The sequence below is a fragment of the Anoplolepis gracilipes genome, chromosome 10 (assembly GCF_047496725.1).
Source record: "Anoplolepis gracilipes chromosome 10, ASM4749672v1, whole genome shotgun sequence".
Classification (NCBI taxonomy): domain Eukaryota; kingdom Metazoa; phylum Arthropoda; class Insecta; order Hymenoptera; family Formicidae; genus Anoplolepis; species Anoplolepis gracilipes.
Window position 1 is genome coordinate 11,968,010 of NC_132979.1, and position 26,920 is coordinate 11,994,929.

Below are 26,920 nucleotides of genomic sequence, written 5' to 3' on the forward strand. Positions count from 1 at the left end.
ACCATTATGGATCTGTGATCTATCTATCCAAATGATCGCATTAAACGGATCGAGAATTATTAAATTAACATTATCTAATAAGTCTTTGTATATGCAACCTCAAACATTATTACATTTATTCGATTTTGAGGATTGTATCGATCATATGCATTCATGGTTGTGTCAAAATACACATTTCATGAATGAAAAATTTAAACAATTTTGTAACGTCTTGCAACGTAACAATATTACTGATGTAAATGATGCTGTGAAAGCGATTCGCGAGAGTGACGCGTTCGATAGCGGATCACTCGTAGATTGCGAATTGTTGGCGTGTGCTATAAATGATATACTTTATGATACTTGTAACAAAAAAAAAATAAAAAAAATTATTATTAACATTAATGTTTCTCTTCACACTATTTTATTCTACGACTCTTCCTCCTCCTCCTCCACCTGGCGCTCTCTTAGTCTCAGTCAAACAAAGACGTTTACCTCTCATAGGATCATATGCATAGTCTGTTTAGAAAGAGATACTCTATTTAGAGAGAGATGAGATATGGGATCTCGTGTATATATTTGAGATAAATGCGCGTGGCGCGTGGTTAGTTTTTTCCTATACGCTCTAAGAAGAAGCTTATTACGTGCTCGTGTCGCGAGGAAATCTATGAATTGTGCTCGTGTCGTGAGTAAATCTATGCGTTGCGCGTGTGTCTTCCGAATATGGATGAAAATAATAGTGATGATTATTTTATGATAATTTCCGATGAAGAAGACTCGGACATTGAAGTGCCGCTTTTAGAACTATCTAGTGATGATGATGACAATAACGCCAATATTGGAAATATCGGTTTCGATGTTATCGAAAATAATGGTGATATTAATATGAACAATTCTGACGAAGAGGGTGATTTGGACGTTGAAGTACAACGCTTAGCTGACAGTGACTATGAAAGTGATGAAAGTGTTTTCGAAGACAGAATCAATCGTGATTTGGACTTAGCGGATATTAATTCGTATAATGAACTAACAAGAATGTGCTGCATATATTTTTGTTATGCAACTGCAGATGGCACATACTTCTGCAAATCGTGTTTTATAAGAATGGCGTACCTTTTTGATGAGATTTGTGCTGTGCGGGAACATTCGATTAATATTTACGCATTAATACTCGGATTATTTTGTAGCGAGTGTCGAACTCCATTATTTCAAATATTACTTTGCAATATGTGTCCGATTTGCATGACTTAAGACTTGTGTGAATACTACAAAAAAAAAACTATTATTATTATTGTGTAAGTGTCGCACATACACCGAGGACTTATGTGTAAAAACCAAACAAACTATTATTGTTACGCATGGGTGACACTCCCGAGAACCGGAGGTGCGAGGAAGTGACTCCTCAGTTTAACGAGGATAGTCTTTGTTTGCGGAAACTCTTTGGTGAGCTTCCGTATGAGGTGTGGGAGACAGAGGAACCGTGGCTCCCCGAAACTCTGCAGGAGGACTCCAGGTCGTCAGATGAGAGAGACTCCGAATAGATTGTATTTATAATTTTTATCACATTTTAGAAAATATTTTTAAAGTACTAATAAAAATGTTTTTTTTTCCTGTTACAGACGCAGCTATGACGAGTTCCCATGGCGCATCGCCCCTACAGATTTTTAATTTTTTAAATTTTCTACTATAATTTTAATTCTTTTTTATATTTTTATATTTAAACATATAACTATTTTAATTTTTTAAATTTTCTATTACAATTTCTATTCTTTTTTAATTTTAAAACACACACACACTTTATATGTATACACATACACACTTTTTAAATAAAATTTATGTTAAACTTATATATATTTATTACTTATCCACCTTCATCATCTATCCCATCCTTCTTCCTCTGTATTAGATATAATTAGATAATAAGATAACATTTAATACTATAAAAAAAAAACTTAACATGTAAAAATTATCTTTTTTCTCGTGTACGCCTTAGCCTCCGTCTTATCGCGCCTCCGCTATCCTCCTTCCTCTCTGTTCTTTCTCTCGCACCCCATAACACGCTCTCCTTCTCGCTATCCTTCTTCCTCTCTATTCTTTTCTCTCGCACCCATATCTCCTTTTCCTACCATCATGCTCTCCTTTTCTTACCATCATGCCCTCCTTTTCCTATCATCATGCACTCCCTTGTCATACACATACAGCGCTTTCCTTCTCACACCACGTCATACTCTCCTTGTCCTACGCTATATAGAACGCCTATATCACCGTCTCCCTCTAACGCGTTGCGAACGCCTATAGCACCTTCTCCCTCTACCGTGTTGCGAACGTCTATCGCACCGTCTCCCTCTACCACGTTGCGAACGTAATTATTTATTGCAAATATACATTGGATAAACAGAGTGGGGTGATTATTTTATCTATAAGAGTTGACATTCCTCTCTCACCATCAGACCTCCGCAGTCAGTCGGAGAGGACACTCCCTCCACGTGCGGAACCATATGTATGCTTCCCCCCTCCCCTCCCCCTCAATCAGGGGGAGGTTGGTACCACCCTTCCCCTTCAATCTGGGGGGGGGCATTTAGTACCTCCCCCTTCCCCCTCAATCTGGGGGGACATTTGGTCTCCCCCCCAGTCAGTACGGGGGGCGAGGTACCTCGCCTCGTCCCCCCCGCTTACCTCACCCCCCTCAGATCATTGGATTAGAACTCTCTTATCCTATCTACTGTTATTGTATATAACATTGAGTTTTAAATGTATAATACAAAACTAACAAATTCTATATATATTTTTTAATACCATTAAAACTCTTTGATTCTAAATACAGTCATTAAAACAAGTAATCTGTTATCTGCAATGTATAATATTTAGTTTTCTTTGTGTAAAAATTTCTCATTGGCATGAAGTTAGATCAAAGAAAATGAATAAAAATACTTTCCTGGGGACTTGTCGGAGTTAAAGCATCCTCCACATTTCCCGAAATCGTGATTGTCAATCTTGTTAGTATTAACACTTTTAATAAAACACATAATGTTTTTAACATTTTTAACATAATATCTTTTTTTTCTTGTAGATGTTTGTACTCGATCGCCTTTGACATGATTCTTGACTAAAGTGACCAGTAGCAATCAATGTTTGATACGATCTCCTCAATGATTCAGATACATTAATTGACTCAATATTTCTTCACGCCTCTTAATAGATACTTTGTAACATATATAGTTTATGCTTGTATACATATATAAATTAAGTGTTTATTTTTTAATGTGTTATTTCTGAAGACTATTTTTCGTAATTAATTATTGTGATCAAATTATACATATAACTGCTGATAAATCAATAATTAGTGCATTTTATATAATTTAACTTAATTCAACTTAATACAAAATAATGCGTATTATATTCTATAGCGTATTATAGCATATCGTATAATATATTGTATCAAGAACAGTAATACACGCATAATCAATTTTTAATAGTTTGTCAAAATATTCAATTAAAAACATGATTGAATAATAAAAAACGGATAACATATTATTTATTATAATTATAAATTATAATTATAAATTACAGTTATAGAATTTTTTAAGTAAACTTTATTTATTCTTTGTTGCGTAAAGAAATTGCTAGATTTAGCATCGAAAACAGACATATTTGACATATAAATTTCTATGTTTTGAAATAGTAAGCTTATATATCTAATTATATGTTTACAGTTATTAAAAAAAATTCCATTTTCCAGAGCTAACTTTATTCCAATCCCGTATAATTACTTCCAATGTATCAGAATGATCGATAATGTGATTGTCCTTTAATTATTTTTGGCTTTTGGAGGCTCACTTAATATTTACAAAAATTTATTCATTGCTGATTGTCTTTAATAATATTTCGCCGTGCATGTGCGTATAAATCCATAAACGGTCATTCCTGATTTATATAATTTATGATAATACAGATTTAAACCAAATGAGATGAATTAAATATAATATATAAGCTCTTTATAAGATATAAAATTAAGTTAGAAAATTGGCGAGCAAGCATTGTAGTTAGTGCGCAAAAATTTTATTCTAACAATGAGTAACAATTTAATCTATTATCCTAACGTACATTTCGGTCAATTTTATGATCTTCATTAACGCAAAAATACAAAAGCAGATGAGAAAAAAACGCAGGTTTTTTTAAGCCATATAACTATATCTTAACTTATCATTAAATGACGCTAATAAATCGTTATATATTGGTATACGCGAGTTTAGGAAAAATTAAATATCATTATTTAGTCAAACGCTTAAAATTAAATATGAAGATATTGTTAATAAGATAAGAAATTGTTGAGATGATGTGTTTTTCCTTTGGTTAGTAGACCAAGAAAAGACACATAGGTTGACTCATCAAATTTAAAATAAAATAATAAGTTGGAGACCTGTATTGAAATAATTAAAAATCAACTCACAATTTCATTAGTTAATAACAGAAAAAAATTTTTTAGAAGGAACATTGTGTTGAATTGTAACTTACATAATTGTTCCAAATTTTCTTAACTATAACGATGTTTATCGATAGATTGATCTTATGATAATGGTAAAAGAGTCGACAATTATATCTTTAAAATCATGAATAATAACAAAATTTTATGTTGTTTAGATTTTCGGCAATTTGTTTATAATGTTTAGATATGTAGAGTTTAAACGTTCTGTGTCTGTTAGCAAATTTATGCTGTTTATTTGTTTTTTTATGTATATCATCTCTAAGATCAATCTTTTGTTATAAAAATTTTCTCTATCTAAAATTTTCATATCTTCCCAATCAAAAAGTAATAACCGAATTATTTTTATTGTTTAATATATTAAATTTGTGTTCCGCAATTCTTGTTTTTAGTTTCCCCCCCGTTTGTCCCACGTATAAAACCGAGCAATTTTTTTTTTTTTTTTTTTTGTGCAGTTAAAGTTTTACTTTTGCAAAAGTCTGTTGTGTGATAAGTAATTTAATATTTAATGTAAAATTGTTAATTATACTTTTTTATAACATGCGATAATAGATAATGCAAATTGTTAGAAATTAATATTATAATTATTATTGCAATTAGTGTAAGAATCTTTAATATGTATTTTAATTAAGTAAATATAATTTATTAATTAATTTTACTTTTTTAATATTTTATTAATAATATAACTTAACACATAAAATATAAATATTATTTTTATATAACTTTTCTTATACTTAACTATTTCTATAGTATTATGACGTTCTTCTTATAACAAAATTATAATTTTTTTCTATAAACTTCTGCTAAAATTTTAATACGTTTCTCCTAAAACAAAAACAAACTTTCTTACAAAAATTTGTGACCATATTTCTCTCTCACATCATAATCTTTAGATGCTTATCTATCCTTTTTACACTTCAAAGTTTCTTTCTCACTCAAATATGGAAAAAATGAATTAGAACCATTTTTTTTTACTTACTAAACAAACAATTTATGTTTGTTTAACACTATATTAATCTCATTATAAAGGTTGACTCATAAAAACCTGATAATTTTTAAAATGAAATAAATAAAATAAAACTTAAATATTTATTTCTTGTTATATAACAATAACATTTAGAATGCTATTTGAGTATATTACCTTAGCTTACTCTTTTTTTAACTTTTAAAAAATTTTTGGTAAAACTTTATTATACTATTCCGATTTTGATGAAATTTAAAAAATATGTTATACTAATTGAATCTAATTGAAACTACAAGCTGCGGAAATGTCTAGTTTTAGACAAAATTAAAATTAAAATTATTTGAAATTGAATTTAAACAAAATTTAGAATTAAAATTAAAATGGAGAAAATGTAAAAACACAGCCGAAAACTGCATACACATATATGTCGCACATGTAGGATTAAAAACGCATTATTTAACATACTGCATTCCTCAGAGCACTGTTATTAGAAGATAAGTTTTATGTGCGCGCGTGCGACGTTACAGGCGATAGCGGCTAGATCATACGACACGAGTATCTAGCATTGTTTATAACAGAAAAGTATCGGTTCACCGTTACGTCATTAGCGGCTAGATCATACGGTGCGAGTATCTAGCATTGTTTATAACAGATTAAGATATTGGGAGAGAGATATTGCACGATGAATCAGTGCAATCTCTCAGGGCAGTCTGTATTCAACCGTCATTCTGTGCGTACACCATTATATTATACTCTATATCCTTTATATAATAAATCCTTTTCTTATTTTATAACATCTTTCTGTCCCCCATATCCCACACACATATGATATAATATACATAGTTTTCGATTGTGGATGTATTTTCTTTATGATCAAGGATGGAGAAAAATAAGATGCGGACTAGACGCATGCAATCGAGAACCACATACATGTGATACGCAAAACGTTTTATATTTTTGATTGACAATAAATTTGCGACGGGATCGTGTATATTTTTAGCTTTGGTTGTCGCGTTTAATTGTTACTCGACAAGATCTGTAAGTTTCAGAAACTCTTTGGCTCAAAGCTTTTTTTATCACTTGATTGTAGATTCGTGATAGAAGTGTTGTGAATAAAAGAAAGTGCTATAAAAAAAATAAAAAAAGAAAAACATAAGTATTCGGTTTACATATCTTCCTCAATTATAAAAATTGAGGTTTAGTAATATAACATTTTACAACTTTGCATACGAATTTTTACTATGACAAATGATAACATGTTCGGTAGATATTAGTTTTTTACCATGTTGTATTGTAAAATATTTTATAAAGTCATGATGATCCACTAACAATTCACCAATAATACAAAAAATAGTAAAATATGATTTAAAATTATACTAAAAATTATTATAAAATCTTCTGTGCGTACTCCATAAGTACTGCCCATAAGTGGTACTGTGAGCTATTAAAATAGGAACATTGTCCTCTCGAAGTGAAAATATAAAATCATCTAATAAAAGCATTTTTGTATTAATTTTGACTTGGAAAACAATTTTAATCATTATTATGGATAACTCATCTTATGATTCTCCTGAGAGTCAAACCGAAAATTAAGCAATTTCCGAAATTTCGCAATAATTATTAGAAAAGTAATTTAAAAAAAAATCCCAATTCTTGTGAGTATAAGCGTGCAGCGAGAAAAGACAGCTCACTGATACGCAATCGAAACTTTGAAAGAAGCACTCTATAGTTGCATCTCAGGCAGCACACTCAAAGCTATAACCTGATTCACATCATAATCCAAGTTATCTAATGTTTGAACATATTTTATTGTGTTTTCTTTGTTTCTAAGGAATGCATACTTTTTTTCCAAAATATGTATTTCTCGATCTATGGCGTCAAAGTAAAGGTTTAGCTTGTCAATCGTGATATCTGAAATATTTTTCATTGTTTTCATTTTTTAAAAACAGATTACACCGACAATCATAGATGTCTATTACGATTAATAGACCTTTAAATAGTCATTAATTATCCCGTACATTAGTGGCTTGTCAACATTCGTGTAATCAACCTGCACGAAGTTTAATTGTTTTAATTTGCTTTCGTATTTTAAGCAGGGACATAGATTATTTGTCAAAAAAAATATTTTATATTTTTCCCCTTAAAATCCGATTGCATTATTTCAAAGTAAGGCAAACCAAATATATGTTTAAACGAAATATATTCCATCCAATAAATATATCTGGGAAAAAGTAATATTCTCTAATTATAAAATACATATTATTTTATCTGTATATCACACACGCATGCACAGAAACCAGGCGATTATTTATAATTTTTGCAATTTTATGTCAATTTATCATTCAAAAACTTATAATCTTAAATAAAAATCATATCAAATTATTGAGAAATTATAAAACAAATCTTTAATACGTTTACAAAATTATCATGAACTACCAGTTAAATATGCTTGTTTTCTGTTACTTTTTGACTATTAGTTGTACACGTTAATGTTAGTGAATATAATGTTTAATAAGAACGATGTCTATAATTGAAAGAAAAAGGTTAATAATTTTATTAGCTAAATAAAATTTAATTTATCCTGCAAATGGCTATATATTTAACCGTGAAATATCCACATTTCTCTGTAGAATATTATCGTATTTGACTATTCTAGTTTGCCACAATATTAAGTCTAGTTTCATAATTTGTGATTGTTCGAAATTATCATATTGTAACCAACAAAGATTTCTTGCCACCCAATCGATGCAGAGTTTACTCACAGATTGATCGAGATCAGTTATTTTTGTATAATTACACTTTATTTCTATTGCACTTATATCAAAATCGCATGTCATTAGCTCCCACTTATCATTGATCCAATAAATCTTACATTCCAGTAAGCGACTTATCTGCCGCTGTGTTCTTTAAGCAGAAAACTGATCCGCAAATCTACATCCAATACTTTCAGCGTATTATCTCGTGATATGATCAATAATAGAGGTACCGGATTCTGATGCGTGGTGGACACATTGATGAAAATCGTGTAAGGCATCAGCGTCATTATGCGCTTGTACTTTAAAGTAGTACATTTTATCAAGTCTTAAATTGTATGCTTTGTATTGCAATATATGTTGTGCAGCTGAAATATTGGCGACATGTATAATTGTCTTTAAGTTCTCGATAAACTGGATCCTATACATTTGTATCTCTCCGTTTGTAAATTCAGGTTGGTTCCATAAAGGAAAAATGTTTCTTTTTATTTTTTAGTAAATTTCTAACAAAATTAAACAACCGAATTATTCTTTTATGTATATATACATATGTATATGTATTTAGATTTCTTACCTGAATGGCACAGAAATGTTGTCTTTCTCGTTTAATTTATTACCAAATTCCACGAATCCCCTGAGAAATGTTGGCTTGTTTGGAAATATGTCTGCAGATTTTTAAATTTCATGTAATTATATTATAAAAAATCAAGAGTACACATATAATTAAATCTTTATGGAAATTTCAAAATCGTATATAATATATTATAATTACATGTAAGAATTCTGATTTCAATAACTGTAAAAAGATAAAGTAGGAGAATTTCTTGATTTATAAATAAAAAAATAGTATCTCATATAATAAGTAAGTTCAGATAACAAGTATTTCTCTAAATAAAGAAAAACATAATAACATAAACTATAAAGTATGATGAACATTAATTAATAGTTACAGTATTGATTTTTAAAATAATTAAATAATGTAAAAATGGTGCTTTTTTATGTTTTTAAGAGTTAGAAACCCACTCTATTAGTAACTAAACAAAAACGAAGAAAAGCTTATTAGACATTATTATTAGACATTATGTCCATTGAATTAAATTGAAAACTGTTATTTTTAAACAAAAAATTGCTGAAATATTGAGATATTAATAAAATGATAATGAAACGGAGTCATTAGAGAGAAATATTATCAATAAAATTTAATTATATTTTTAGTAAACTATTTTCCATTAAGATGATTACAGTGCATTTATCATTTCCCAAAATTTTAATGGTTATTGATACTGATTATAGGAAAATTTAAAAATGTAAAATTTGTGACTGCTTTAAAACGACGTAGCTACCAAAATAATGAGATTAAGGGGATACCGTACCGTCCTACCTTACTGATCAAAACAATTGCCTCGTTAGACATCAAAATTATTATTTTAAAAGTTTGGCAATATGCACGTACAAAATAAGTTCACTTCGTCTAAGGAAATGCATGACAGAATATATGTAAACTTGTAGAAAATGAATTTGATGTCTAGTAAAAATCATTTTTGTCGAGTACACTGTATTATAATTTATTAGTAGATTTTAGGCTTGTGTGTAGATATATCTGCAAATAAACTCTTACCATTTTAATTTAATATATGTAGTTACGTAATCAGTGGAGATGTTTGATAACATGTAATGATCATTGATTTCGAAGGTTGAAATATTCTGTTGAAAAATATATATTGTATAGTTTATAAGCGCCCATCGAATCGCTTTATAAAAATATATTGGTTAGAAATTTATTTCTCAGATGAAATCGCCTTAAATTTGTTCAAATTTTAAATTAACTACTTGAAACTTTAAAACTATTATTTCGCTTTACTTAAATTTGTTCATTCTTTGTATTCACGTTGTGTATTTAAAAATATGTTATAAAATAAATATTATATATAATGTTTTGCATTATCTTTATTGAAAAAAATAAGCAATTATAAGTAAAGAATAAAATATAAATAAAACACATATATAACGAATGACACCTACTGCGCATATTGATTTGACTATTAGTTGAAAACCAATTTAAAATTCCACTCTAACGATTTTGAATTTAATAGTTATTTTGTTACGCATAGATACAATTTATTTCAACTCAAACAATTTGATTTTTTACATTAAAATATCGTTAAATAAAAAAATAATTTAGTATAAGTTTTGTATAAAAGTTAATAAATTTAAATAGATATGTAAAAAAATAAAAAATTAATGAATTGTATAATTTATACAAAAATCATGCACGTGCAAAAGTATCATGTATGTTTATCAATGTAGACGAGAATCAAAATAAAATAATTAATTTCTAATAAAAATTAATAAATGTTTTACTATAAAAATTTATATTACAAGTTTATATTTAAAAATTTTAATTTTTACATTAAAATCTTAACATACTGTCTCAATTGAGTTTAATTTTGTATTATGTAACATGGATTTTTAAATGTGTGACATAAAATTAACAAATTAAAACTCTTTAATTATATATTAAAAGTACAGTCGTTAAAACAATTTAAAACAAGTAATCTATTATATGACATGTATAACATTTAGTGTAAAAGTTTCGTGAAAAAGTCTATAATCGGCATAAAGTTAGATCAAAGTATGAAAATACTTTTCTGGAGACTTACCGAAAATACATCGTTTTCCAGATTTCCCAAAATTACAATAGTCACTCGCGTTAGGATTAACACTTTCAATAAAAATAAACATATAATGTTTTTAACATAATAATTTTCTCCTCTTATAGATGTTTGTACTCGATCGCCTTCAACGTAATTCTCGACTGTAGTGACCAGTAACTATGAATGCTTCATACGATCTTCTGATCTATGATAGATTAATCAAATTGATATTTCTATCTCTTGATATATTTTGTGTAACATGTCAAATTTGTGTGCATGTCTGTGTGTATATAAATTGAGAGTGTTTATTTTTGATTATGATAAATATATTTATGTTTTTAAAATTTCTTCTAATAAAAAATACATATAATGATTTTTATAATAATTTTTATGATTAAATTATAAAACTGCTGATAAATCAAATAAATTAGTGTACTTTTCTTAATTAAACTTAATATAAAGTAATGCGTATAATATATTTGATTGTATCAAGAACAGCAATGCACGCGTAATTAATCTTTAGTAATTTGTAAAAATGTTCTCCAGTACAAACTTCTTTCCGATCCCGTGATTATCTTTATAAAGCCTCTAGATACGAGAGGCGCAAAAGTTGTTCTGATTAGCGTGCTGACTGGCTCACGGTTTGCTTTATTCGTTTATTAATATACACACATATGTAAATACATTTATTATATATATATATACATATAAATATATATATATATATATATATATATATATATATATATATATATAAAGGAAGTTCTAATCCAGGGATCTGAGGGGAGGAGAGGTACCAAATTTCCCTCAGATTGGGGGGAAAAGGGGAAGGGAGGGGGTACATATCCCTCCGCAGATAGAGGAAGTATCCTCTTCGACTGATTGCGGGGGTCTGATGGTGAGAGAGAGGAATGTCAGTAGATAGAATAAGAGAGTTCTAATCCAGGGATCTGAGGGGGGTGAGGTAAGCGGGGGGGACAAGGCGAGGTACCTCGTCCCCCGTACTGACCGGGGGGAGAGACCAAATGTCCCCCCAGATGCAGCTTCTCGAGTGTATGTTGAAGGGCATGAAAAACGAGAATGGTTGGCAAATTTAAAGGCAGATGATGCGAGAATCGGCCTTATTATCGAGACATTGGATAACGACTATGAAGATGTTCCTCCTTTAGTTAAATTAAATGCTACTCTGCGATAAACATGTAAAAAATTGCGCTTTACAAAATGTATTTAAAATATTCAATTGGTGGTCGAATCATCATCATGAAGGTTCAATCAACAGATATTTACATTAAACTATACTTTAAGTATTATTTTCTATATTTTGTAATTAAATTTTTTTATTTTTGAATAAATTTGGAATTTTTATACATTTATATTTCTTTTACTGCCGCAATTGTTGATATCCGATTGATATTCGCGGTCGTTTAATTCGACTCTGCTCTTCCAACGACTTGATATATTCATCGCATCCCACGCAAATTACTCCTCCACCGAATTTATCAAGGTGCTTACCTCACCCCTCTCAGATCCCTGGATTAAAACTCCTTTTATATATCTACTTATATATATGTCAATAAGATAAGTACTTACACACATATTGACAAAATTCCAGCAGCAGTAAAATATGGTTTGCTATCTCAATTAATGTCTGTAGAAATGCAGCAAAAAACGAGCAATCTTTGCATTAAATTTGCATTAAAAATGCTACATAAATTAAACAATATTTGACATAAAAACGGTAAATTTTAAGAATTGGCATAATATGTCAACAAAAATTAACTCAAAACTGAACATAACATAATATTGTGCGTGCGATTTCTTCTTGTTTCCGAATTTGAAAAAATGGCCCAAGAAGAAATTTTCATCTGAATTTTGAAGTCTTTTTATTGAAAGTATGAAAAGTCTAGGAACGTTGGAGTAAGTGTATCCTGTTAAAAATAGATTAGATTGAAGAATAAATTTTATATTGCCCCGAAAAGTAGTGTTTTGTTTGTCAGAAACTTTTCAAACCACACACGTAATTTAATTCCTCGCTCATCTGCTTCCAACCGTCTAAAAAATTCTTACAAGTTATTATAATTTGTAAGAAACTCAATATAATTTACGATCATTTTTACAAGACATTGTCAATAGAAATTCAAAAAACTAATAATAAACAAAAATTAATCACACAGATACACAGTCAATTCTCTATCTCTCTCTTTGATTGAGAGAAGACGTGTCAAATAATGAAATTATAGAAAACTTTGAAATGATTAAATTAAAGGGTTTTAAAAGAAATTGTTGTAGAACAGCCAAAAAGAAAAGTAGAAAGACTAGCTAGTAAAGAGAGAATAACTATTAATATACTTAAAGTAGTATTTTCCGTAATAAAGGAGGAGTTTGTTAATCTAATAAATAATTCCTTGAGAATCGCTGTTTAAAGAGTTGTAAAACATCCACAATAATACCGAAATGAATAATAGAAAAAGCAAGCGAACATAAGTCTATTAATATGCTATCAATTTTGAGAATGCAGTAGTAAAATTAAGAAAGAATTAAGAGTAAAAAATTAAAATGTATCTCGAATTTAATGATATTATAACAGAACATCAATCTTTAAAAGATAGAATTTGCGAAAGAGCGATTCAAATCATTATTGACGAATGGAAATTGATAGTGAAGAAAAAATGGTGAGAATAATTTTTGACTCTTACACGAGCATTTGAAACAATTAACAGAGAAAGATTAATAGAGAAATTGTATCGATACAAATTAGAGGAACGCTTTCAGAATAAGCTCATATCTAAATAATAGAACACAGCAGGTTTGTTTCAACAATAAATAATGTAAATTGATTACCATTAAATATGGAGTGCCACAGAGATCTCTATTAAACAGTTTTATTATTTATTGTATATATAAATAATATAATTAAAGTCTGTCCAGAAGAATGTTGTATAAAAATGTTCACAGAAGATACATTAATATATTATAAAGTAACTAAAAAATAAAGTACGGAGATAGAGAATAAAATAAACATGACATTTATCAGAGTAGAAAAATGGATGAATATACATAAGTTAAACATGAATGCAGGAAAAACGAAATATATGATAGTCAAAAATATAAAGAGAGAACTGAAAAGAAATATTGTGTTGAAAGGTTTGTATGGAACTGAGATAGAATAAATAAAAATAATGAAATACTTAACTTATAATGAAATAATTATACTAGGTATAATTATCAATGATAAACTCCGATTTAAAGACCATTGTGATTATATATTAAAGAAAAGAATAGGAAAAAAATAAGTCTTCTACATAGAATAGGTAACTTTATATCGATGTTTATCAAGTGTATGGTATAAATCAATTATAGCATCTAACTTTGAATATTATCCAACGTTGTTAATAGATATGGAAAAAATATAACAGAATAAAATGCAAATAGTGTAAAATCGGGTATACGCAATCGTTATTGTACTAATATATATTATTAAAATTAATATAATCTAAAAATAATTAACAAAATCACATAGTAATTAATAAATAATTTAATATATTGATAAATGTATTATAAAATATAACAAAAGTGAAAACAATAATTTTATTATTTTGCAATATCTTTAATCGATTACACACATTATCGATTTGCAAAAATGTATTACTATGCAATAATATGCATATAAAAGAATTACAATTTATATTTCTCAGAGATACAATATTGTTGAGACAAAATTCAAAATTTGGTCTATCGTTCGCCACATTCCAGCAATGCTGCATCAACTCATACAATGTCGGTGGACAGTTGAGAGGTTGCGGCAACTTGCCTCCCGAACACACATACGCTAATACTTGGTCATTATTTTTGGCAGGCTAAGACTGTTCATCCAATGACATAATTTCCCACATTAGCACTCCGAATGCCCAAACATCGCTCTGTGAAGTAAATATTCCATCCACCAAAGATTCTGGTGTCATCCAGCGAATAGGAAGCAAACCTTCTCCTCTCTAAAACAGAATTTTAGCGCAATATATCTTCTGCTGAAATTATCTACATATTTGTAAAGCAAGAATTATATGTAGTATATCTTTCTTTCTTTATATGCAATCCTATATACAAAAGAAATAGGTTTTTTATATTCTAATCCGCTTATTATATTAGAAATGTATAATGTTATTATAATGTAAAAATAGAAAACAAAGATTTATTTTATTTTATATACAAATATAATTATAATATCTTATCTATTTTTATTTATTAAATAATTATATTTTTACCATGCGGTAATACTGATTCTTGTAAATATCTCTGGCTAGGCCGAAATCACCGATTTTCACAATACGAATTTCACGATTTCTTAAAGATATTAAGCAATTTCGACATGCGAGATCTCTATGTACAAAATGCAGTTTTTCTAAATAAAAACAACCTCTTCGCGCAACATCTTCGCAAATAGCGAGTAAATCTTGTAGTCGCAAAACGTGCGAGTCTAACAGAAGCAATGTCCGGCTCTCTCTCAAATATTTCAGTAAGTCAGTTTCCATTAATTCTAAAATGAGCCATAGTGAATCCACATCTATACAGATGCCCAACAATCTTAGAACATTTGTGTGGCGAAAGTGGCTCATAAGTTTGACTTCTCGAAAAAATTCCGTTGTCTGTTGTGACGAAGCATTTTTTCGTAGCATCTTTATGGCGATAGGCTTCTTATCTGACCCTTCCAAATTTTTGATGGTTCCTTCAAATATCTGCGAAATATTTCATAATTAATACAAATTGATGAAATGCATGTTAAAAATAAGTTTAAATTATTTAACTTTTATAGTTAAAATTATTAATTAATTATAAACAATTTGGATTTGTGTATTATTTTTATTTAAAAAATGTGCCTTTATCTCAAAATTATCCGATTAAGAAATTAACAAATATTCTCAAGGATATATTTAAGTAATAAAAAATTACGCTTTACCTTTCCAAACGCACCGCTGCCTACAAACTTTGTTAGAAAAATTTGCTGTTCTTCAACTAGAGTCAGTGCAAAGTTCCAATTATGTTGTATTCTAGGAGTATACAACGCATTAACTACGTTTCCGAAAGGCATTTTGTATAGACGTGCTAATTCTATATTGGTCATTGTTGAAGGCGATTTGTTGTTATTTTCTTTCTATTTTAGGTATGCTATTAGATAGCATTATAATATATTTATAAATAATAACCAATTTAACAATTATTAATAAACTCGATTTGTTGAAACAAATTTATGTAATTAAACAATAGGCTTATACGAGTATAATATGAGTGTTTTTGATTTATTATTTTAAATAACTTGGTCAAGTACATAATAAAAAATAATGGGACGTTTTGACAATTACTTTTGTCTTTTCAGCTAATAATAAATTAGATTAAAAATTACAATTCTTAGTCAAACTTACATAAAACAAAACCCAAAGTAATGTCGAAAATGTTACATCGTTCGCCAATGTCGTGCTGTTTTTTGTAGACCGTTTTTGTTTCTTCTTTAAGTCAATCGTAGAGTGCATGAATTTTTGAATTTGATGTTTGTCAAATTCTTTTGCTAAATTTCATGTTGTCTCGAAAATTGGTTAACAAACTATAGATGATGTTATACATTTGTATTTACAATACCACTAGAAACAATGTGAGATTGACAATAAGATAAGACAATGTCTAAGATAAGCATATATTTAAAATAATAAATCAATGAATATCCATACTATGGTAGTATAAGCCTACTGTTTAATTTCTTAAATTTATAATATACTTAGTATTAATATTATATATTAAAAAATTAAAATTATTTTCAATAAGTAAACTAATTTTACAGGACTCTCTATGCATATATAAATCTAAAATAATTTGCAATTAAAATCTGAAATTTATCAAGTATACTTACAATAATACATGTAACAAGTATAAAATATAGCAATGACAAGACTAACGATCGTCGATATTATTAGCAGATTATATTGCATAATAGATGTTTGAATAGATTCTGTTAAATCAATGACTTTACTTAATTTACTCCATTCTCCAAAATCATAAGCGTTTTCAGCCCGCATGCGAAATTGATATTTCTGATTCATGTCTTTTGTAATCAGTAATTTTTTGTTCCATTATAATATAAACTCCAATTTTTGTTTTTATCAGTCTGATTGCTTTTTTTGTAATTAATTTTTGTAATTATTTCGATAATTAAACCTTCCAATCAATACACATTTATGTGTGAAACCTGAACTCGCGCAGGTTCCCAATTTAACTGGTACATGAAATTTTGAAGTTTCATTAGAGTAGGCATCCCAGGAGCATTTGGAATATCACCTTTGTTACACAAAATTACAATTTAAAGTTCTTTGTTTTACAAACATATTTTTACTTATTTATAAACTTTATTATTTAATTTAAAAAATTTATTAAAATGTTTCTAAAAAGTAAATGCATGATATCATAATATACTCATCTCCTTTGCCATGAGTTTCAAAAGTAAATTCTCCATCAAGAGGCGACATAAATTCTTCCTCGTAATTGCAATATCTCAGGATCAAACAAAATTTATATAGCGTTCCCGAAAGCAAATTTTCTATATAGTATTCTACTGTATAATTATATGTCTCGGTATTGTTTGCGATTTGCCATACTTGTGTTCCAACTTGTTTGTACTTTAATGTGTAATAGGTGATATCGCTGAGATTCCACGAGTTATTTATACTATTTATACTGGACCCGCTCAAGATCAAATTATTCGGTTCCAGATACATGTAAACACTTTTCTTCAAACTGTCATTGAAGAAATGACTAAAATTAACTGGATACACTCGTACATATACCAAGTATTCCTGCTCTGCCATCAGCTGACGCCTTGTCATGAAAAACTTGCCATCTGCCGTACGTTCAAATTTATTGATAATGTCGTATTTATCTAGAGTAATTCCTTTTTGTGTGCCATTTGTAAAAGAGATTGATAGCCAATGTACTTCGTAATTCACTTCCATGCAGTTTATGTTCTCGGGTGGCATCCAATAGACTATCGCCAAAGTAGGCGTTAGAATTTGAACCGTTACATTTTCCGGCGTATTAGGCTTGGTAGGGTTAGTTTTTAGTATTATATCCTCGCCAAATTGCAAGTTCATTGATAACTTGTCGGTATAGAAATTGCTTAATGCAAATTTCAAAATGTATGTTGTGAACAGAGTTAAATTTTGTATTTTGTAATATCATTCGTTCCGTAATACTAGTATGCGTATGAAGGAAATTCACACACTGCGTCTTCGTTTTTGGTCTAATAAGTATTTCTTTATTCAATTAATATCACTCTTTCTAATTAATATCACTCGTATGACTCGCTCGCTTAAGAATATGTTAACTGTTCTGTGTCGCGGACGAGAATGCTCATGTGAAGAGAAATCTTCCGGTACAGTCGTGATCCTTGCTCGCTGATTCGCCCATAAAATTGGTCCGTTATTGGCGCACGTTACATTAAACGAGTCGCCATAAGAGACAAGAGATCTATACAATTTTGGATCACAATGACTACGGATACTCTTGTTATACGCCGCATAGTCCGCGGTGACTTTTATGTTCGATTTGTGTACGTATATATATAAACGCACGCATATGTGTATACGTGTGTATGTCGTATATATACATGCATGTGTGCATGCTGTGTATAGCTACAGAGAGTTCTAACTCCGGGATCTGAGGGGGATGAGGTTAACGGTGGGAACCGCCCGCGGTACCGATGTGTCCGCGGGTGGAGGGGGGAGAGGTATCGAAGTGTCCGCGGGTGGAGGGGGAAGGGGGGTAGAGATGGTTTTGCAGGTGGAGGGTAGTGGAAGAAGTGTCCTCTCCGGCAGATTCCGGAGGTCTGGTGGTAAGAGAGAGAATTGTCAACTTTTATAGGTAGATTTATCCCTCCTCTGTTTACCCATAATTTATATTTGCAGTTAATGCAAATTTCGAAGTGTACGTTGTGGACGGAGTTATTAAATTTTGTATTTCGTAATACCGTTCATACGTTTCTACGTAGAATTTGATGAATTTGTCAAGATTATTGTTCAAACATGTCTGATAGCTCACGGAGATGATATATGTAGTGATGGTTGTACTTCTTGCACTCGTCAATGGGAACCGACTATAGGATGTTTAGAATGATGCTGTTTGTAGTTATCGTTACTTCATTCAAAAATTAATATTAATAACTTAGGATTGAAATTCTTTTATGTCAGGTATTAGACATTTCGTCGGGAGATATGGTTGTGCAGAATTACTAAGCGCTATAAGTTTATTCTTAAAAGGAATATTCGAATGAATATTAACTATTTTTTGAACATTTAAATGCATTTGCTTTCGAAAAATGCATTTTTTGTTTTAAAATACAGATTATTCCTTCAACATAATTGTACAAGTAAAGATTTATCTTATTAATTACTAAATAAAGGAAATGTGTTTTTATATCTTTAGTCTCTAAAATCAGGTTGCATTTACAATCATAGATGTATGTTGCAATTAAGTGAATGTTCGATTCTGCATATATCCAGTAAATTAACGGATTGTCAATATTTCATTTTTATTCCATTACCAAACCTCCTAAGAAGGGGATGATTTTAGGGTTTCAAAGGGAAGTTTCCAAATCTCGACAGAAAACCTTAGCTCTGTCGATTATGAGAAGGGAAGTTACCAAACTTTACTACGTAATGCAACAAATTCTAATTCAAGTAAGGAAGAGAGTCCTTTATCCTTTTCGGACCTCAAATTTCCTCAGGTTGGATCATCTACAAATAAGAATGATAACACATCAAAAAACTCTCACGTTACTATTGAAGAACTCTTAAAAAGGGCTCAAAGATATAACATAAATAATGTTAATAGCCCTTTAAATATTAAATGCAAAAATAAACCGTCTTCGAAAGTTTCTTCTTTCTTATTGAATCAATCTAAAAAAATTATAGAAAACTCAAAGGCCAAGCGCAAACCAAAACAAAGAGAAACTTAACTAAACGGAGTTGAAAAATGGTTAATAATCTCTGAAGAAAAGACCAGAGATCGACTCACTGAAATTAAAGAATCACTAAGATTAAAACATTTGACCAAAACCGAAAAGGACAGCGTAATAAAATTAATAACGGACAGTCAGGATCAATTTCATATTCTGGGAGGAACCAGGTAAATTCGAAAATCAATATACTGGACCTCACGAAGTTTTAAAAATCTTAAATAAGAATAACATAAAAATTAGAATAAAGAAAAATAGTCTAATTGTACATCCAAACCGTTTACGAACTTCATACATTAGACCAAATATTAATTAATTATATGCACTTTCAGATGAATTCCAGAATTAAGAGGATTATCGTAGTAATAACAATGTTAATGATCAAATTTTATCAAACACACGGAATTATAGGCTACAATTGTGGATTTCCTGCAACAAATTTAACTACTTTATCGCTATTAACTATCGGCGAATGTGACATTCCATTACAAAAAGTTAGTCAAGATCAAATATATCTTCATTTACTACAAATCAATGAATTCGAATTTGTACAAGTAATACAATGCAAAGTTGAAATCGATCGAATAATCAGGAAATGCGGAATGTTTTCTCATACCATGGATATACAAGGTGATTCAGAACAACCCAGGTGTACTTGCAAGGACATATTCCTGAGTTTATTCTGAGACGATTTTTCCTTTATGAAAATTTTGTCCGAAGCTTAGTTTTTAAATTATAAAAGAAAATAGTTAACGAATCACGGGACAAGTACGGAAGGTAGACAGGGGCGGCGCAACTCACCATGCGACACTGTGATTACGGGGCCCTTCTTTCGATCAAATACATGCGATGATTACGCACGGTCTCCTGTTATACACACACAATTCTCTCTCTCTCTCTCTCTCTCTCTCTCTCTCTCTCTCTCTCTCTCTCTCTCTCATACGCACACATTCGTTCGTTCACTTACCTTTTACAGATATATTACAATCTCTTATATTACATGTTACATCTGCGTTAGTTGTAATTTCGCACTCAACGGATATTGTAGGTATATGATAAATATAACGTGTAGTATATAAGTTATATAAGTTATATATAAATATAACATATACTAACCCAAAGATTATAACAGTTATATAAATTGTTGAAATGTTAATTGTTATAATTGTAATATAAATTATTTTATTGTTATGTAATTGTTATTAAAATAATTACAGTATAGTTATATAAGAATTATATTTATATATTTTAGCACATACAATTCGCAGAAATATTAAGTCCTTGAATTAATTTTAAATAAAACTAAAAAAACTAAAGAAACTGTACTGTGAAAAGACATTTCGTTTAGTATTATTTAAAATTAATTCAGATTTATTATATTACTTATTAATATTCCTAAAAATTGTATTAAAGCAATAGTGATAAAAAATAATAGTAAAAAAATAAGCGTAAATAAGAAAGCAAATAACAATATTCAAGTATACCTATATAATGATGAAAATATACCTCTTTTAATGATATAAAATTATTTACATACGTATATGTATGTACCTATTTGTTTTAGTATGTATACATAATATATTATATTAATTCAAATTATATGAATTAATTGATGCAAACCTTAATATATGAACTTAATATTCCAACGTTTCAAATCGAAACATATTTACAAAATGCTAATTGGCGATATATTTTGAGATCTCGCAATTAAAGAATAAATATTTTGATAAAATTATAGAATTTAAAAAAATAGCCAATAGTATATGTATAGTATATAAAAAATGTTGACAAGTACAGAAGAGGTAGTGACACTACGTTCAGTGATCGTAAAGTTTTTAAATTTATTAATAAGCCATATACAAGATGTCCCAGAATTCACGAACACGGAATACACAACATGATTATCCATGTCAAAAGAAGCAATTTTTTCTTCAGCAAAAATATCGAGGGATCAATAATTTTCCAGTTATAAGAAATTGAAAAAGACGGATTTTTCGCAAACCAAACTTTGTAGAATTAAAAGATTAACATAATTATATTCTGCAGTTAATTTTAGGTAAAATTTACTTTACTAAAATTTTTATTTAAGACTTAGTTACAGAGCTATATAATAGCAAAATTTGAAAACTAGCAAAAAATGATAACTTTTCTCGACATTTTTGCTGAGGAAAAAGTTGCCACTTTTGGCACGGACAATCACGTTGTGAATTCCGTGTCCGCGAATTCTGGGACACCCTGTATATATAAAGTTTATTTTATAAAAACATTGGTACGGACTCTGCCACTTAAAGATGATAATTACAACACCCACCTATTTGTTTTATAGAAATATCGCCGGTGCAGACTTTGTCACTTAAGGGTAATAATTTCAATACTCATCTACTTGTTCTATAAAAACATCGCCGGTGCGGACTTTGTCACTTAAGTGTGATAATCTCAACAACCATCTAGTTATTTTATAAAAACATCGCCGATACGGACTCTGCTATCCAAAGATGACAATCCCAGCACCCACCAATTTGTTTCATAAAAACATCACCAGTGCGGACTTTGTCATGTAAGGGAAACAGTCCCAGCACCCACCGACTTGTTTCATAAAAATTTCTCCGATACGGACTCTGTTACTTAAAGATGATAATTACAACACCCACCTATTTGTTTTATAAAAACATCGCCGGTGCGGACTTTGTCACTCAAGAGTGATAATCTCAACACCTATCTAGTTGTTTTATAAAAACATTGCCGGTGCGGACTCTGCTATCCAAAGATGACAATCCCAGCACCCACCGACTTGTTTCATAAAAATTTCTCCGATACGGACTCTGTTACTTAAAGATGACAGTCCCAGCACCCATCTGCTTATTTCATGAAAACATCGCCGATGCGGACTCTGCTATCCAAAGGTGACAATCCCAGCACTCACAAGCTTATTTCATAAAAACGTCGCCAGTGCGGACTTTATCATCTAAGGGAGACAGTCCCAGCAGCCACCGACCTGTTTCATAAAAATTTCTCCGATACGGTCTTTGTCACTTAAAGATGACAATCCCAGCATCTACCAGCTTGCTTCGTAAAAACATCGCCAGTGCGGACTTTGTCATCTAAGGGAGACAATCCCAGCACCCACCAGCTTGTTTCATAAAAACATCGCCAGTGCGGACTTTGTCATCTAAGGGAGACAGTCCCAGCACCTACCGACTTGTTTCATAAAAATTTCTCCGATACGGACTCTATCACTTAAAGATGACAGGCCCAGCACCCACCAACTTGTTTCATAAAAACATCGCCGGTGCGGACTCTGCTATCCAAAGGTGACAATCCCAGCACCCACCAGCTTGCTTCATAAAAACATCGCCAGTGCGGACTTTGTCATCTAAGGGAGACAGTCCCAGCAGCCACCGACCTGTTTCATAAAAATTTCTCCGATACGCTCTTTGTCACTTAAAGATGACAATCCCAGCATCTACCAGCTTGCTTCGTAAAAACATCGCCAGTGCGGACTTTGTCATCTAAGGGAGACAATCCCAGCACCCACCAGCTTGTTTCATAAAAACATCGCCAGTGCGGACTTTGTCATCTAAGGGAGACAGTCCCAGCACCTACCGACTTGTTTCATAAAAATTTTTCCGATACGGACTCTATCACTTAAAGATGACAGGCCCAGCACCCACCAACTTGTTTCATAAAAACATCGCCGGTGCGGACTCTGCTATCCAAAGATGACAATCCCAGCACCCACCAGCTTGCTTCATAAAAACATCGCCAGTGCGGACTTTGTCATCTAAGGGAGACAGTTCCAGCACCCACCGACTTGTTTCATAAAAATTTCTCCGCTACGGACTCTGTCACTTAAAGATGACATATTTCGTGATGAATATGTTTCGATTTAAAACGTTGGAATATTAAGTTCATATATTAATGTTTGCATTATTTAATTCATATAATTTGAATTAATATAATATATTATGTATACATACTTAAACAAATAGGTACATACATATACGTATGTAAATAATTTTATATCATTAAAAGAGGTATATGCGCGATTCTGGCACGGTGAGTTGTGCGTCTGCTCTCTGTGCCTAAGATCCCGAGTTCAAATCCGATCAGAAACATCGAATTTGTTCGATTTTATTTGATCATCACCTCTCGGAAGGCAATGGCAACCCACCGAGAGTATCTTGCCACAAACTTCTTCTATCAAGGCTGTTCGGAACCGGCATTAAAATGTAGGTTCCGGAAATGTTTTCTCAGTACAATTTCGTTTAGTTTTATTTAAAATTAATTTAACAACTTGATATTACTGGAATTATATATGCTAAAATATATAATTATATAACTATATATTATTTTTCACTATCAATGCTAGAGATTTGCGAGGAGAAATCTAAGTCAGTCCGCTTTAGAATCGTGACCGAAACACAAAGTCGCTTTTAAAAGTTAAATTTATAAATTAAAGTGTATAAAATAATTTAAAAATTTTTTTAATTTTTTACAGAGATGCAGCGAACAAATAAGGAAAAGAGAAATTGAAAATAGTACGTTAAAGAAAAATACCTCAAATGAAATATAAACATCAAATGTGGAATAACAAAATATTAAAGAAAAACAAAATAACGGAAAAGAAAATTTAAAGGAGAATCATAATAAAAAATCTGAAGAGAAAAAGCAAATTTATTGTTTATTATAAAAGCTAATTTATTGCTCAAAAGATATATAGTATAGAATTAATTGCTTCACGTTTGATTTAAATAAAGAAATTAGAAAACTGTGCCGGTAAGAACTTTAGGTGTTGAAGTGAATTTGGTTTCAAAATGATGTTATTGTATTAGAAAGTCGAATAGGAATGAGAAAAAGAATTTAAAAACCTTATTGAGAAAACAGGTTTAATATTTTCTTCTCAATTAACTATAATCGAATCACATTCGAGACCAATCAATAGTTATTTAGCTCTGTGAATTCTTTTGAGGCCTAATTTATAATTAATGTTCGATAGAGAAGATTTCTTCGAAGGACCAATTGGAAACGGAAATATAAGATATATAACAAATAACGGAAACAAACGTACATCGGCCGATCTATGTCTGTATATATTTGGTGAAGGTCGATCGAATCATGTTAATCTATGTCGATGATCTGATATAAGCATCGAAGAAAATTGAAAAATTAGAAGCTATAAAATCTAAGCTAAAGTCAACATTTAAAATAGTAGACCTAGGACCAGTACACAGTATTCTTGACATAAGTGTTGAACGACAAGGTTTAACAGGAAGCATGGGTTTCCTGTTTTTCTATTTTAAGCTAATTCTGGACATATAACAATGATACACTCCCAGAAAAAATCCTGATAGAGTGAAATGGATTGGATATCGTGACTATTATTAGTCTTTAATTAGACCACATTCAATCGGTCTGATTTTCATATACAATTTACAATTTTTATATAAATAAGTCAATAAAGACACTAATAAAATTGTATTATCCAGGAGATCCTTATTGAAATCTTAAAAAATATATATATATTCATATGTATATATATATATAATTTTAGATTTAAAAGTATTCAATCAAGCATTGCACAACGTTACTTTTGTATATAATAATGAAGGATGAGTTTTAATGTAAATAAAAATTTTTTCGATGTCAAATAGATCAGTAGGACGTAAACAAACTGGTTGTATAAAACCTAAGGAACAGCATTAAAATTATGAAACTTTAATTAGTTATATCTCCTAAACCAATGTCGTTCTCCACTTACTTTTTGCGGGAAATTACTCAGACCACCTCCCCCTACAATATATCTAAGTAGAAATAAAATCGATGATGTGTAACCTTTTATGCATATTTACCAAAGTAAGAGCGTACTAAGTGCAATTATGATAGATGAGTTTCTACCGATTTCAATCTCGTTTCGCTCCGAATTGAAACCAGGTTAAGCACTCGGTGGAAACTAGATCTCTGTCTATAATATGTAACTTATGTAATTTGTGTGTGATAGCCTAATACACGGCAACGCACAAGCTTGTGCATAGGGTAAATTAAAAAATTTTACATTTTTAAAAATTAAAATTATACTATTGTAAAGAGTATAAAATACCATAAAATTTTTGTATAAAATATTTTTTCATATGTCATATATTTTCAAAGATATTCGCTAAAAAGGAAAAATTCGTTATTCTTCGAAGGGTTGTTTCAACTCCTAAACGTTGAGATACGCAGCAAAAAAAAATATGAGTCTAATATTTTTTAATGTTCTACAACATATCCAAAGCTCATTAAAATCAGTGAGGGACACTTCCGACCGTTCCCTTGTAAGTAAAGTTTTTAAGCTGCTTGTCGCTAATGTCTTAAAATTACATTTGGATAAGTGCTGATTTTTTCAAACAAAACTAGATTATTTAGGTTACACCATAACTAACGAAGGTATCCGTCCAACGAATCAAGAGATCGAAGCAGTTAAAAGATTTCTTGTCCCCCCAAAACATTCGAGACATACAAAGTTTCTTAGGGCTGTGTTCTTATTTCGGAAAGTTCGTAGAAAATTTTTCAGTTTATAGCTAAGCCTCTACATGATACCATTAAAAAAAACGTAGAATTTCGGTTTGGAGAAACGGAACGGCAAGTTTTCAAAACGCTTAAAAACCAAACTAATAAACGCTCCCATTTTGAGAATATATTCTCCACAACACGAAACCGAGCTACATTGTGATGTAAGTACATTAGGATTTGGCGCGATTTTAACGCAAAAAAAAGCAGATCGAAATTTACATCCCGTGTTTTATTTTTCCAAACAAATAACTGACATTGAATCTAAATATTACAGTTACGAACTAGAAACTGGCGATAATTTACGCGCTTCGCCGATTTCGAACGTATCTGCTCGGGCTCAAATTCAAAATAATCACTGATTATCAAGCATTGACTCTAACGCTAAACAAGAAAGAAACTAATCTGCGCATAGCTTGATGGGTGCTAGAAATGCAAAATTTTGATTATACTTTAGAGCATGGATCAAGTTCCCGCGTGCTACACGTAGACACGCCAAGCCGCCAAATATTAGTCCTCGAAGACAACTCCTTTTATAGGAATCTT

At 30.3% G+C, this 26,920-nt stretch overlaps 1 protein-coding gene across 1 annotated transcript; it reads right to left on the reverse strand.

Moving 5' to 3' along the window:
• Positions 1-14,528: 14,528 nt before the first annotated feature.
• LOC140670244 (proto-oncogene tyrosine-protein kinase ROS-like) lies at positions 14,529-16,095 on the reverse strand. Its single transcript, XM_072900817.1, has 3 exons — positions 15,788-16,095; positions 15,248-15,566; positions 14,529-14,825 (listed from the first exon to the last, which is right to left on the reverse strand). The coding sequence occupies exons 1-3, from the start codon at positions 15,950-15,952 to the stop codon at positions 14,701-14,703; spliced, it is 609 nt and encodes a 202-aa protein (XP_072756918.1). The 5' UTR covers positions 15,953-16,095; the 3' UTR covers positions 14,529-14,700.
• Between the last annotated feature and the right edge of the window lie 10,825 nt (positions 16,096-26,920).